The sequence below is a fragment of the Gallus gallus genome, chromosome 3 (assembly GCF_016699485.2).
Source record: "Gallus gallus isolate bGalGal1 chromosome 3, bGalGal1.mat.broiler.GRCg7b, whole genome shotgun sequence".
Lineage (NCBI taxonomy): Eukaryota > Metazoa > Chordata > Aves > Galliformes > Phasianidae > Gallus > Gallus gallus.
This window is the reverse complement of record NC_052534.1, coordinates 48,298,752-48,313,618: the sequence shown is the minus strand read 5'-3', so window position 1 is coordinate 48,313,618 and position 14,867 is coordinate 48,298,752. Positions and strand designations below refer to the sequence as shown.

The 14,867-nt window shown below is 39.7% G+C and overlaps 1 protein-coding gene across 9 annotated transcripts in view; it reads right to left on the bottom strand.

Annotated features, from left to right (window-relative positions):
• The window catches only part of PLEKHG1 (pleckstrin homology and RhoGEF domain containing G1), a 130,963-nt gene that overhangs the window by 11,918 nt on the left and 104,178 nt on the right, over positions 1-14,867 (bottom strand). For all 9 annotated transcript variants that reach the window (XM_025148936.3, XM_004935612.5, XM_015284268.4 and 6 more), the window contains 7 exons: positions 14,143-14,212; positions 5,284-5,330; positions 4,683-4,833; positions 3,571-3,702; positions 1,266-1,448; positions 1,084-1,179; positions 872-958 (listed from right to left, as the gene is read on the bottom strand). In XM_025148936.3, coding sequence (XP_025004704.2) covers positions 872-958; positions 1,084-1,179; positions 1,266-1,448; positions 3,571-3,702; positions 4,683-4,833; positions 5,284-5,330; positions 14,143-14,212 — 766 coding nt within the window. The remainder of the gene's footprint in view (positions 1-871; positions 959-1,083; positions 1,180-1,265; positions 1,449-3,570; positions 3,703-4,682; positions 4,834-5,283; positions 5,331-14,142; positions 14,213-14,867) is intronic.

The window sequence follows — 14,867 nt, the reverse complement described above, 5'->3', positions numbered from 1 at the left end:
CTCTGTGTATGCTGGTCACAGGTAAGACTTATTTAGTCATTACAGCATAAAAAATCAGTGAAAATAGTAATAGAAAAGAAAAAATTGGTGAAAAAAGGATATCAGAAATAAAATCTTTCTTCCAAGTAGAGTCAATGCCATGAGTCATGGATGGAGTTAACTCTGATAGTGTGAAGATACTATAAGTTACACTGGGAAACATTACCCAGAGGTCTAAGGCAGGGTTTGATAAATAAAAGGACCAGATTTCCCTACTTGCAGGCATTACGGATATGCTATCAGTAGGTATCTGACAACAGTGAGAAAATGCAGAACTGTGCCTTGTTTTCTCTGTCATAACACTTCCTGGCTCACAAAAAAAAAAGGGCCCAGGTGTCCCAGCTAAAGATGTAGGGCTCAGGATGGGTGTGTGCATTTGCAAAGCGAAGCACATGCTGCAAATGCCTTCGCTGCTATGCTATCTAACCAGGACAGATTAAAACTAGCTTGGCAATGTCTACACATGCTGCAATTAGCACACCTCAGTGTCATGCAGGCAGGCAGTTTCAAGCCAAGGTATGCTCTTCCAGTAGAGCTTTCTGACACTGCACTGCTGTTACTCGTGTCTTAGTGGGCAAATCCTGATGTGGACAGTAATGCTGCTAACCTGGTTAAATTCTTCCACTCATGCACCAACCCCAGTAGATGCTCTTAATGGAATCTTTCCATTAATTTTTAGGGATTTTCAAAGATATAAGAAGACAATATATCAATATCATGGAGTCTAAACTTTCCCCAAACTGCAACTCATCTTGCAGCTAACAAAACTGCCATGTGCTACATGTGTACATTCAAGGAGTTGAGTTTTATTTATCTACTTATTATTTTTTACCTTGGCGGGAATTTTAGCAGGATGATTTTCTAGAATTAGCCTCTTCAAGTGAAGAATCCAAAGCCGTTTTTCTTGCTGTGATTTTGCCTGATCACAGTAAAATAAAAAAAAATCAGCACCACAAGAAAAAGCATTCCTGCACTATGCAGGGTCAGGAATAGCATATGGGCGTCAATAGGGCTATGCAGTGGGCAAGGAGTTTTCTGTCATACCTGGACAGTATGTTGCATCTTGGGATTTTTGTAGTGGAAGACACTGAAGCTGAGTGGTTCCTTCGGTATTACTTCAACCAGCATAAGATTCCCACACTGTAACAGAGAGACGCAGCACTACAAGTCATACAAGAGTTTCAGAGACTGAGAGACAGCACGTGATGATCTGCCCTCTGACATACCAGTATGTGAGCTTTGTATGCAAACATCTCGTCTCTCTTTTTCGTGATCAGCAGCAGCTTGTCAAAGAGGAACAACGTGCGCTCATTTTTGGCTCGCTGAATGCGAAATGTTCCTTCTAGAACCAGCTCCCCATAACTAGTGAGATCTGGCCCTTTCCAGTTGGTGAGCAAACTCTGTATCTCCTGCAACAGATCAAAGGAGAGCAATCAACATGCGTATCAGAGCTTTTACTTAAATAGATTCAAAGATCAATCTGCTGAGGCCATTCCTGCTCACCTATATAACACTCAACAGCACAAAGTCACTGTATTCTGGTACTGAGGTTATTGGGTTAGATGCAAATCACAGCCAGGTGCTTGCACACCTGATGCTAAGCACAGACTAAAGCGTGCTCTCCTGAATCCTGGTTATGCCTGTGGAAACCCAGGGAAGAGCCTGGAGTTTCCCAGGGCTGCCTGTATCTCTGTGTCTGATAGGCTCATGAGAGCAGATGCCCCTGGGAGGTGTTGTAGAGATGTTTCTCAGAAGACTAAAAGACCAGAAGTGATTTGGTCAACTGATTGTTTGAAGATAGCAAGATTCATTTGCATTTGTAACAATTTGTAGACGTAACATAAATATTTCTCACCTTATTTATCATTTAAGAGAAAAAGGCCAGAGAAACAACTAAGAAGATCATCAAAAAATTTATGTTACTCAGCTAAGACTATTCTTGTTTCCTTATGTTGCTCATTTTTTTCTGTCAGAGGCACAGATAAAAATTTCAGCACAGTACAGCAAACAAAGAGCAGACTAAACCTTAAGCAGGGAAATCTTTTACAACTTCCATTGGACTTTAACCTGGGTAGCATTAGCAAAGCAGACAGATTTCCTCATTCTGGGCTGGACTCTAAGACATTGCATACAGCCATCAGCTATAAATCTTTCTGGTGCATTTGAGCCCAAATGCAGCCTAGGGCATACACAGGAAGAAAACCTAAATACACAGAGCAGCATATTTTGGCCTACATGCAAAATTCTTTAAAAAAAAAAAACAAAATCAAACAAAAACCATAACAAAGCGTTGCATTTTTAAGGTCCCTTAAGGAACTTGTAAATAACTCGGAGCGTAGCACAGCAATCAGTTTCACCAGTGTCCAGGGAGACTCGGCGCTGGAATCACTGTTGCAGTACTTTCAGAACTGCAGACAATGGCAGTGCGAGAGCTCACAGAAGACCTATCCCCCCTGTGGCTGCAGAAACAGATTTTACTTTTAGAAAGGGTAACACAAACGCTTTCCACAAGCTCATACATTTGCCAGCTCCGCTTAATAAATTTATAATATGCACTTTTCCAAGAGCATTTAGCCCTCTTTATTGCCAAATATTATTGGTTATCTTTAGTCAGATTTATAGCAAACTGTTTGTAGAAGTCATTAGCATGCATTTCCAGCAATGTGTGGCAAAGGTTACACCGCTGCAGGCAAGCCATTATCAAATGTAACCCTATTCCCTCTACATATAAACAAAAAAAAAAACGAGAGCCAATAGGCACAGTTTATGTTAAAAGACATGAAGGAATAAAAGAATTACATGAGACAGATTTCTGGAATGGCATAAACCTATTAAACTCTTCTATTAACTTTAAAAAAAAAAAATTCAAGCAATATAAATACTGCTGACAAAAGTGTAATGTAAAATGGCAATGCATTTGGATGCTTGAAACTGTCTGAAACAGAATCTTGGATCTGTAAGAAGCCTGTGAGGTAACTTACTCTTGACAAAAAATTATTCAGTGTAGCTTTTGCTTTATCCTCAACAATCTGTCACTCAAAGTGAAGTTAACCTTCTCCTAGCTATCGTGTTTCTAGGCTTATATTTTTCACACGCACAAAGAAAGTCTGCAGAAGCCCAAGAGAAAAGTACTTGAAGAAGAAGCACAAGAAATGCCTCAAAACGAAATTAATCAGCACAAAACGGAGAAATCGGAAACCACAGGATTTCTGAACAAAGACATGCCCTAGGGTTGTACAGCAGTGCTGTACAATTGAGGGAAAGGAAGAAAGAAAAGTTATCTCAAGTTCCATATTACTGCAAAATAAATGCTGTGCAGGATGCTGCTTGCAGAGAAGAGATTTCTGAGATTTTCCTGCAGCAGCTATGACCACGGTTTCTAAGATCAAACAGCCACAGGCATACTCAATGGGACTTTAAATTTTGACTGACAAAGATAAAAGAAAAAGATTAAGCTAAAAAATGCTGACGGCATATAGCTTGACAAAAACAGCTTACAGAAACACCAATAAAATATCTTTGGGAACTCACCTGAAGCCTGATGGCATGTTCATGCTTCCTCTTCATGTCATTTATGTGCCATGCTACTCTTTGCATTGTATCTATGGCATCCAGCACCACATCATAGCCCTCAGTATCCTTGTCAAGGTGATTTTCTATTTCCTACAAGAAAAAATAATTTCTAAGTGATTTTTCCCAGCTTGATGCAATACTGACCATGTTTTATCTGTAATATTTTGTCTCCCCGTTGTGATCATCCGAATGCAATGTTTCTGCCTTTGTTTCTTTTGCACGCAGTTATCAATTTGATTAACACGAGATGGCTGAGAGGTGCAAAGTTTTTATGGACAGTTCAGCAGTGACTGCACTTCCAGCAGCTGATGCAAACAAAGGCACAGGAAGACAACACAGCACACTTACAGGAAGAGGCCTTCTCAAACAGTGTTTAATGGCTTTTCTTAAAACATAGGATGTATCTACATGTTTACAAAATACTGATGGAATTACACTAGGCATTACTTTACACTTGGAGAGAAGAAAGGCACCAGACATTTTAAATAAGGATCAGTGTCTTTACACTTCACTAGAACATGACTCTGTAATAGAAAACATATGTGGAAAACATTAACAATAAAGCAGGAATTTCCGAAACTTACTTAATTCAATTCACTGAATATGGAAAGAGTTCCCACTTCCTCAATCATTCCACAAAAAACTTACCAATCAGGGATGTTTATATGTATTTATTCCTTCCTTCAACCACCCCCAGCAGTGTAATATGTGGGAAAAAAACGCTTTTCTTTGGAACAAAAGTTTTTTGTACAAAATTGCTTATTCATTAAAAGAATCTTCCATACAACTTCAGAATTACAGACAATTAAAAAACAAAAAAAAAGTAAATATTTGGATGCACAGACTGATTCAATGTGTCTAAAACAATCACCATACATTCCCCAGTAAAAACATATGCGTATGTTACGAAGTGATGAAGACAGAAAGAGTTGCCATATGTAAAAATCAAACACTCCCAAAATAAAGTGTCTAAAAAACCCCAGAACTGTTCTAATCATCAAGTCTTGTATCAGGCAGGAACACTGCAGTGCAGCAGCCTGAAGTGGGATACATTTCAAATGGGTGCTTACGTGCAAGAGTAGGTGATACTTCAGGATTCGCTGGACAGGTTTCAAGAGATAGGAGCCCAGGGGCAAGGAATGTTGCAGTGCTTCTTGCCGTTCTCTGAAGAACTTGGCCAATGTCTTGTTCCTCATGCATTCTGTCAACACAGCCACTGACCTGCAAACATAATACCTGTTTGTAAGACTACATAAAGTTGAGAATCATTTCTTTCCTTGCAAAAAGGGTCAACAGGTTCCTAATCCAACCACTGTTTCTTATTTTAAGTCATCTTATACGTTCAGCTGTGTTTTCCTTCTGACATTCAGCCACTCTTCTAACACTGGGAATTAAATATTTGGGGTACTGCAGAAGGAGACCATCAATTTTTAAGGAACAATAGCAATGAATGATACAATCCGTCAAAGTAAAACTTTACGTGAGCATCTTTCATTTTTTGTTTTTTCAAGTTTTAAAAAACTAACATCCTTGTTCTTTCCTCCAATTTGCAGGAGGATGGCGGGGGAAGGGACGCACAACATTTAGACAGACACATATTTAATAGACTATAACCAGCATTATATAACTTGGCCAAGGGACAAATGAAGAAAGGGAATCCAGAACTCCTACCTTGGGTAGTTGGTGCAATACTGTGTATATATATGGAAATCTTCACTCTGCATGGGGAGGAAAGGTTGACATGTATTCACATTTTGCCACATCAGCAGTTAGCACATATGCAAGGCACAGACAATGACACCACGGCAACACATTCTTCAGTTCCTGATCAATGCATTCCCCACTTCCACTGTAATAGACTTAAAGCTAACATAGACCTAGTTATTGAATTTCACTTCTTCTTTTTGGAGAATTTATCTTAAATTTTGGAGAAAAAGGAGAAAAAAAACAAAGCAACCAACCAACCAAGAAAACCTACACAGAGAAAAAGTAAGTGGTTTTGTAACAGGGCCTCTATGGTCCCTTACAATGTCACCTGAAATCCGGACTATATATCAACGACAACTCTGCATCTTTTAGAAATTAAGGACACACACACTCCCTTCAGGCAACTGAATTGCACGTACTTAGTTTTGTGTGTGCTGAAGCACACACCTGTAAAATTTAGTTTTGTGGGATATGTTCACTGCAATTTTCAAACCACTATAAATACTTTCACGTGTGAGCACAGTCTAAGCATGAAAATGAAATGCCACAAAAGTTTTAGGATTTTTTTTAATATATTCTTTTTCAAGTAAATTATGACTCTATGCAAGCAGGAAGTCATTACTAAAACAAGCTGTAACTAGATTTGGGTGGGTTTGTGCACTTGCCTGTCACTGAGAAGTACTCCACTTAATGCTGACAAGCTTCTCAGGTGAAGAGTCTGAGTTACCTTTCTTTCTTCCTCAGCATAAAATTCTTTCTCAATTATCATCATTTAATCCCATGTGAGAACAAGTCTCCAGAAATGTTACCGTATGCTTTATGTCTGCCTGTCAGTTTCTATCTGAAATAGTACACAATTTCTGCAGCATGTTGGAGTCATAAAGAGCAAGAAAGCACTGCAGAACTGCAAGGCAATTTTAAAATCACTGATTTCTTTTCTGAGCCCTAAACCAATAAGAAACAATCCTCTGGTGGTAGACAAGACTCTGCCTTCTACATAAAGCATCTTCAAGACAGACTGTGACCCACTGCCCCACAATAGCTGTGCCCCCTGGGCACCCTCCCAGCAATGGTAGCTCTGAATGGTGGGACCGAATAACCAGAGCCCAGTGCAGAGCATCAGGAGAGAGGGCTGATGCAGGCTGAGGCTTTTATTTCTCATTGTTGGGTGGATTTTTTTTTTTTTTTTCTGGCTATTCATCAGAAAGAGGCAGCTGAAGTAGTTCCCTTCCCCCTCTCCCACATACATCAGCCTGCACCATTTATTCTTCCAGTGGAGCAGCGATTCACAACCATGGATGAAGCAAAGTGTCGCTAAACCTCAGGTTAATTAATTTCAGTATTCCTTACTGGATTTCAGTATTAACTGTTTTGAAAAAATTAGTCAAGCAAACTTCTAACAAATGTTTTCCTCGGGGACTACAACCCCCATTTACTCCCTAGCATGCTGCAAACATCTATTGCTTTAAGCTGCTCTTCTTTTAGACATCAATCAACTAAATTTGGTCTTAGTACAATACAGCCAAACAATTCAGCTTGGTCTTTCATGCCTGAACTAATTCTGCTGTCGCAGCTGGTTTTTGTGGCAGTTTACATGTGCCCTGTGTCCACATGCAAAGACAACGAGCTTCTGTCACAACTTATTAGTGTTCAAGCCCAGAACTTGTGATGACAGCTACAAACTGTCTCAGTGCAAAACCAAGCGTTAATGAAACTCAGAGCACTGCATACACAACACAACAATCATTGGCAAACTGGCTAGTACTCATAACAAGTTAGGGTGCCTCGGAGAAAGCACTGTGATGAAATTCAGTGAAATGGAGAAAGGTAGTTTGTTATATATGTGCATATAGAATCATAGGCTTATAGAATGGCCTGGGCTGGAAGGAATTTAAAGATCATCCAGTTCCAACCCTCTGCCATGGACAGGGTTGACACCCATGAAATCAGACTGCCCAAGGTCCCATCCAACCTGACCCTGAACACCTCCAGAGATCAGGCACCCACAACTTCTCAGGGCAACCTGTGTGTGTGCTCACCACTCTCTGAGTAAAGAATTACCTTCTAACATCTATCTTAAATCTCCCTTCTTTTAGTTTACAGTCACTCCCCCATGTGATATCACTCTCAGATCCTGCTTATATGTTCCCTTCAAGTACTGGAATGCTGCTATGAGGTCTACTCAGAGCCTTCTCTTCTCCCAGCTGAACAAGCGCAATTCCCTCAGCCTTTCTTCAGAAGAGTGGTGCTCCAGTCCTCTGATCATCTCTGTGGCCCTCTTATGGACCCGCTCCAACAGCTTTACATCCTTCCCGTCTTGAGGGCCCCAGGCCTGGATGCAGTACACCAGATGGGAACTCACAAGGACAGAGCAGAGGGGGGACAATATTTATTTATTTAATTATTTATTTATTTTTACATACTCATATTCATCTCTCTTCAATGACCAGAAAGGAGGTTGTGGCAAGGTGGGGGTTGACGTCTTCTCCCATGTAACTAGTGATTAGAGGTATTAGAGGGAGCAGCCTCAAGTTGCACCAGGTGAGGTTCAGGTTGGGTATTAGGAAAAACTTCTCCAAAAGAATGGTCAGGCATTGGAACAGTCTGCTGAGGGTGGTGGTGGAGTCATAATTTCAGGAGGTATTCAAGAAACATTTAGATGTTTAGAGGGACATGTTTAGACATTTTGAGGGACATAGTTTAGTGGAGAAATACCAGTGATAGTTGGATGCTTGGACTAGATGGTCTTGGAGGTCTTTTCCAACGTTGGTGATTCTATGACTCTTCTCCCAGGCCAAGACCCACCTCATCACAACCTCCATTCAGGTAGTTGTAGAGGGCAATAAGGTCTCCCTTGAGACTCTTCAGCTCCAGACTAAATAATCCCAGCTCCCTCAGCCACTCCTCATAAGACTTGTGTTCCAGACCCCTCACCAGCTTCGTTGCCCTTCTCTGGATACACTCCAGGGTCTCAATGACTTTCCTGTATTTAGAGGCCCAAAACTGAATACAGTACACAAGGTGTGGCTTCAGCAGCACTGAGTATAGGGCAACCTCCCTGCTCCTGCTATCAGTACTATTTCTGATACAAGCCAGGATGCCACTGGCCTTCTTGGCTACCTAGGCACACTACCAGCTCATGTTTAGCTGAGCATCAACCAATACTCCCTGGTCCATTTCTTCCACGCAGTCTTCCAGCCACTCTGCCCCAGTCCTGTAGCGTTGCCTGGGGTTGTTGTGGACAAAGTGCAGGACACAGCACTTGGTCTTGTTGAACTTCATCCTGTTGGCTTCAGCTCAGCAACCCAAGCTGTCCAGATCCTTCTGTAGCGCCTTCCTAGCCCCAGGCAGACTGACACTTCCTCCCAACTTTGTGCCATCCACAAACTTGCTGAGAGTGCACTCAATTCCCTCATTCAGGTCATCAATAAACATGTTAATCAGAACAGGCTCCAGTACTGTACCCTAGAGACTACCACTTGTGATGAGTTGCCAGTTGGATTTAACTCCATTCACCATCACTCTCTGGACACAGCCCTCCAACTGGTTCTTTACTCAGCAAAGAGTGTACTTGTCCAGGCCATGGGCTGCCAAGCTTCTACAGGAGAATAGTGTAGGAGACAGTGTCAAAGGCTCTGCTGAAGTCTAGGTTGACTATGTCAGCAGCTCTTTCCTTATCTACCAAGCAGGCCACTCAATCATGAAGGAGATCAGGTTGGTCAAGCAGGATCTAACTTTCCTGAATCTGTGCTGGCTGGGCCTGATCCCCCAGTCACATAATTTAGAAGAGAATTTGTTGCTTCTCCACCTCAATCAAAGAAGACAGCCGAGACTTGATAATAAATCAAATACACTGATATAAAATATGCCTTATAATTCACTCTCTGAGAACCACACAATTGCTCTTCCTCGACCCAAGGAAGGAAGACACACAAGTCAGTATGGCCATTGGCCATTCTCCCATGTACTGACTGGCTACCTGGCACCTCTGCATCTCAAAAAGAGTCCTCTAGTTTGCATGTATGGCTGATGCTACCTACTTTACAGAAGACTTCCCAGAGAGAGCCCTGAATTACTGGGGCATATCAGGGCACAAGCTATGCAGGCTAAAGCCAGTGCTGTGTACTGTATTCAGAAACAACAGAAGAACCAGAATTGAGATGGATTTAATATATTTCTATCAACCCTTTCATGCTGTAAGTGTAGCACTAGTTATGCTCATCAATATTTCTTTGGACAGTCTTATGCTTACTCAGTCTAAAAGTCATTACATTCACCTTAGCTGCCTTCAAATCAGATTAAAAGTGATCTCTGCTGGGAGACTGGAATTGCTCCAGAAACCATTTCTAGTTTGGAGGCCCAAAGCTTTTAGGGCAGAGGATAAAAACACCGAGACTAAAGCCAAAAGTTATCTGCACTGACTACAAGTCACCCTGAAGAGAAAAGCCAAGCACAACAGGATCTCAGCTATACTTAGTTTGTCCCCTGCTGCTCAATCAATTCACAGTGTGATTCCTGCATGTGGAGTGAGGAGCCAAGCAAAGGGCTACATCCCTGATCTTCTCTCAACTCTTGGTGCACTTTGCTTTTTTATAGCCATAAAAGGCACTTTAAAAGAAAATTGAGACTGAAAAAATGAACTGAGTGAGACCGTAAGCTGAAGCCAATTGCCTGGATCTCCTCTTCATTAATGAGATGTTAGATTAGAGTAATTCTCCCTTTCCCCTTGGTTAAGCTGTTGGTTTGTCTTTCAGAAAACATATGTTCTAAATTTCTGAGGTGCTGAGTGAGAAGAGTCATGTGCCAGCATTAAGCTTTCCTTTACAACTACTCACTTAAATGCAAATTTGTGGAAAACTGAAGTCAATCTTCTAATTAACACTGGCATAATTACTACAAAAATGAAAGACTGAATTGGCAAGAAAATATATAAACAAACATATATGAATAATTATGCTGTAGAGAAGCTTGCTCTGAAATCTTTTGTCAGCCTCTGATTACAGTTATCAGCAAAACATCTTCAAGACGTTTAATGTACTAGAGTTAATATAGTTCTTCAAAATGACAAAGAACTTCCAAGGGCTGGTAGAAACTACAATAGTGCATTGCAACCCTCAGTGGCAGGTTATTTCAGTGCAGCAGCCCTTCCACATTGATTAAATAAATACCCATTCATCTCTTTTGTATCTCAGATAGTTAAAAGCAGTAATACACAACCAAGCACCAAATTAAGTGTGCTTTTCTGCATTTGTGTCCATATTGTGTCCATGGGTTATAACTGATTTAAAAATATCAGAAACAGAGGGAATTGGTATAATGTTGTAAGTTGTTAAAAATATTTATATTGTGTTACAACTTTGTATAGTTATTTCGACTGTTAGTGAGTTTTAAGTTACTGGCTGGTTTACCCTGAAGAAATCCTGCCAAGGTCTGCTAATAAATAAAAGCTACCATTTTAGGAGCTATTTACTTTGGGCAATGAACACAATAAAGGATAAAGACTCAAATCCACAATTTTGGGTTTTTGTCAAAGCATGCTAATGTGATTTGATAATCCTCACTGTATTTCCCTCAGAAGTAAAAGATGCAAGGCTGTTCACTATTTAAACATGAATGCCTTACACAGGAAGCACAATGGTATCTGACTGCAAGAGGGAAGTATGAAAAGCTATGCAACAAATTTTATTAAGCAAAACCAAGTAAGACATGCAAGTTCAAAGAAATAACCCATCAAAATTAGTCCAAAACTATATGCTACAAAAATAAGTTCACTAGATGTTTTCAGTAATAGCAAGCATTTTAGTTCCAAAAAGCTCCAGTTACTTTAACCATAATGATTCTACTATTCATGCAAACCAATTTTGTGTCATTTCACATGAATCCTGAAGAAACGGCAATTACTTTATTCAGTTACTAGTTTCATGAAATGCAAAGAGAAAAAATGGTACCTACAGTGAAAACTTGACTATACATTCAAAATTCCTAGCAACTAGGCTATTCACAAGTGAATAAGTAGGGTGAAAAAAAAATGGCACTAGAATCAGAGCTAGCATAACCAAAGCACAGTTCCACTAAAAATATTTAAGAAGCTCCACTGGAGCTACATCCATTAGCTAAAGCTGTGAGCTATGACTTCAGTATAATATTATCCCTGTGTGCAAGTCACAGTGAAGATCTAGCGCACTCAAAGTAATCAAACAATAAATGGCTGAAATCCCGTAAGGCTTTAAAGGCTGTGTACTGCCAAAAAAGGCTATTTTATTTCCACTACTCAATGCTGAGAAGATACAAGCAACCAAGAATGGACAACTGGAGTCTGTTAAGACAGTCACCAGTTACTGTAATGACATTTTCACAGCCAAAAACAGAACTATGGAGTATTATGGCATTGTTTTATTTTTCTTTTAAGCATTTGCACTCATCTGGATGAAGTTAAAAAATGCTCATTAGAACTGCAATCTCCAGCAATTTCTGAGCCATCAGGCAGTTGCTTGCCAGTAATACAAATTCTAAAAACATTTGACAAGGGAACAAAAAGCACAAGCAATTGATGATACGCAGATGGATTTTGGAACTAATGGCCAGAAAGTCTATCAGAGAACTTCCTTCAGTCGGCTAATACAACAGAGGGAGCAACTTTTCCTTGGATTTGCTGTTATCACTTTTAGCACCTCTATTTCATGTCTCAGCCAGTAGTCATCCCAGATACCTTCATGTAATATGGCAGAAAGATCTATGAACTCCAAACTGTGACATCAGTAAAATGTCCTGAAGGCCTCACAAATGGTCTTCAGTACAAGAACAACTTGTATGATATATCAAGGCACGACAATGCTGTCTATATTTTCTCTACTGCAGTATCCATAGGAGTAACTGTGACCCTCAGCTGTGGAATGCCCCAATAAAATCAGCAAATCATAGGAGAATTTATGTTGAGCAGAAATTCTGAAAGTCTTCTGTCCTATGTCCTTCTTACAGCCGTGCCACTTATATCAGATTGCTTTTTTACTAGAGTTCTGAATATCATAGAACAGCTTCGGTTGGAATGGACCTTAAAGATCATCGAGTTTGATGTTCAAAGATGGAGATCCTACAAGATGTACACAGTCTATTTTGATGTTCAAGCACCCTCTCATGGTTAAAAGCAAACCTGAAAGTTACCACATCTAATTGAAATTTCCCTTGTTGCAACTTGCGTTCACTGTCTCTTACCTATGCTCCTTCAAAAATGAGTCTTGGCTTTGTATTCTGTGTATTCTTTTACTAGGTAGCTGTAGACAGCTGCAGATATTTCTGCTCAGCTTGTCTTGTTCAAGCTAAACAAATCCTGTTCTTTCAGCCTTCACACATCACATTTTCCAGTCTCCACACCTGCTGGATCACTCTAGTACATTTCTTGTACCAGAAGACCAAAATTCACAATAGTATGCAGTCTTACAAGTTCTGTATAGAGTGGAAGAAACAATTATCTAAATCTGCCAACTGTATTTTTCTTAATACAGATTGTATGTTAACATAAATGCAAGATACTGTTGGCCTTCACTGCAAAAGCACACTGCTGACATGCTCTGTTGTCTACCATGATTCCAGATCCTGCTGAGGTGTTCACTAGCCAGCCAGACCCAACCTATACGTAGGTTTGATCCATTCCACATACAAAACTTTGTGTTTGTCCCTATCACTTTTCTTAAATTCAATATAGGATGCTTGGAGTGATAATAACATGCCAGAAGCCCAACTGCAACGTGGCAAAGAAACAGTGAGATCTCCCAGTGCTTACAAAAGATCAGCTGATCGATAAATAGCAGCTTGCTCCAACTAAAATCAAGCAAGTAATTCAATGAAATGGCAGCACTAATCTGCTGTCGTCACTTCCTTTTGCAATAAAATCCCTTGTGCCACAATAGCACTGAACAAAACAGAGTGGTCCAGTTAGTCCTACATAAATATGTCAGGACTGTATGAATGGTTGGTGCAATACTGAACTCAGGACAAAGCCTAAAACATGACATAGATTTTACTTTACTTTCTTTTGTTGTTTTTTTTTTTTTGTTTGTTTGTTTAATGCAAACACCACTAGAAAGAAATTATCTGTATTTTAAAAAAACTAGATTCCCTTTTTCTGCCCCTTTTAACCCAGAAATGTCATGGAGAAGCATTATTACTTGACATAGTTGGGCTCTACAGACGTAAGGCAAATAGAGGTTCTCTCATGAAGTCTGCAGTGAACTTGAGTCATCAGTAGCCCAAATTGTTTAATCTCTTGTTGTTCTACATATTATAAACATCTTCCTTCCCACTGACTATCTCTGTGTTTCCTACAGTGAAGGACTTACTTTGGTTCTTTAAATGAAAAGTATTTCAGAGAGACTTAGGTTTGAATCTTAACATTAGAATTTCAGCCATTATTTTTAAAAGGAAATAAAGTTACGATCACTCAGTTCAGAAAAAAAAAAAAAAAAAAAAAAAAAAAAGCTTTTCAGAAAATAATATGGCACCAAGTTATTGCCTTTTCTAAAAATGCAGCTAAGTTGCATTCTGTTGTCATTTTTAAGCAGACAAAGCATAACCGTAGTACCCATTGATCACCCATGTTAAAAAAAATAGGGAAAAAATGAATCACTGTAAAGCTCCACAAAAAAGGACCTAAAACTTAATCCTAGATCAATAACTTCATCAGTTCAGATACACTTCTCAAATAAAATAACATCTTTATCATGGTTGAAGTAAAGTGTAGGTCTTGAAAATTAGTAAATTAATCTTACTCTTTGATGTCTTTCTGCAACAGGTATTGTGCTACAGATACTTGTAGTAGACACTTACTTTGGACACGAAACAGTCTGCTATAGCCACAGGATCATTTTCACAGTTTTCCAAATCTTGCAGAAGTTCACTAAAACAAAGAACAGTAAAAAGAAAGACAATTATTGCACACCTCAGAATAGATGTGCATATGTACTCGAGAGACAGACACAGTTCCATCATTCAAGGAAGCAATACCCAAAGCATTTACAGTGCAGGGAGTACTATAAAGGGAACTAGAAACCCTCTGATTTCCCCCTGTAAGCCTCCCATTCTCCTATGAATAGACCTGCAATGGTCTTCCTTGCTTTTTCTCAGACTACAAAAAAGCACCATCTTTCAAACCAGGATCAAAACTGGACTGAGTCAAACATACTGTTCTTTTTCCTACCACATAAAACACAGTATCTTAGCTCTGTTCAGTGTTACTGCCACTGTTCCTCTTCCATACAGATCAGGCACTCAGATTCAGACCACAGCAGTTGCACAGTACCTCCATGCGTACTACTTAAAATATTTTCTCTTACACACAGACAAGCTGTCATCTGCACATGCACAGAAATTCCAAATCTGTTACCACAACACATTACCAAAATACAAAACTGCACGGTTTTCTACCAGTATGTTGAAGCCACATTAATTTACTTTTTGTATTTATTTATTCTAACATATGCTAGCTTCACATTAATTGTAGCACTGGAATACCCTCTCTTGTCAGTAAACTAGCAAAGTCAAGTGACCACAAA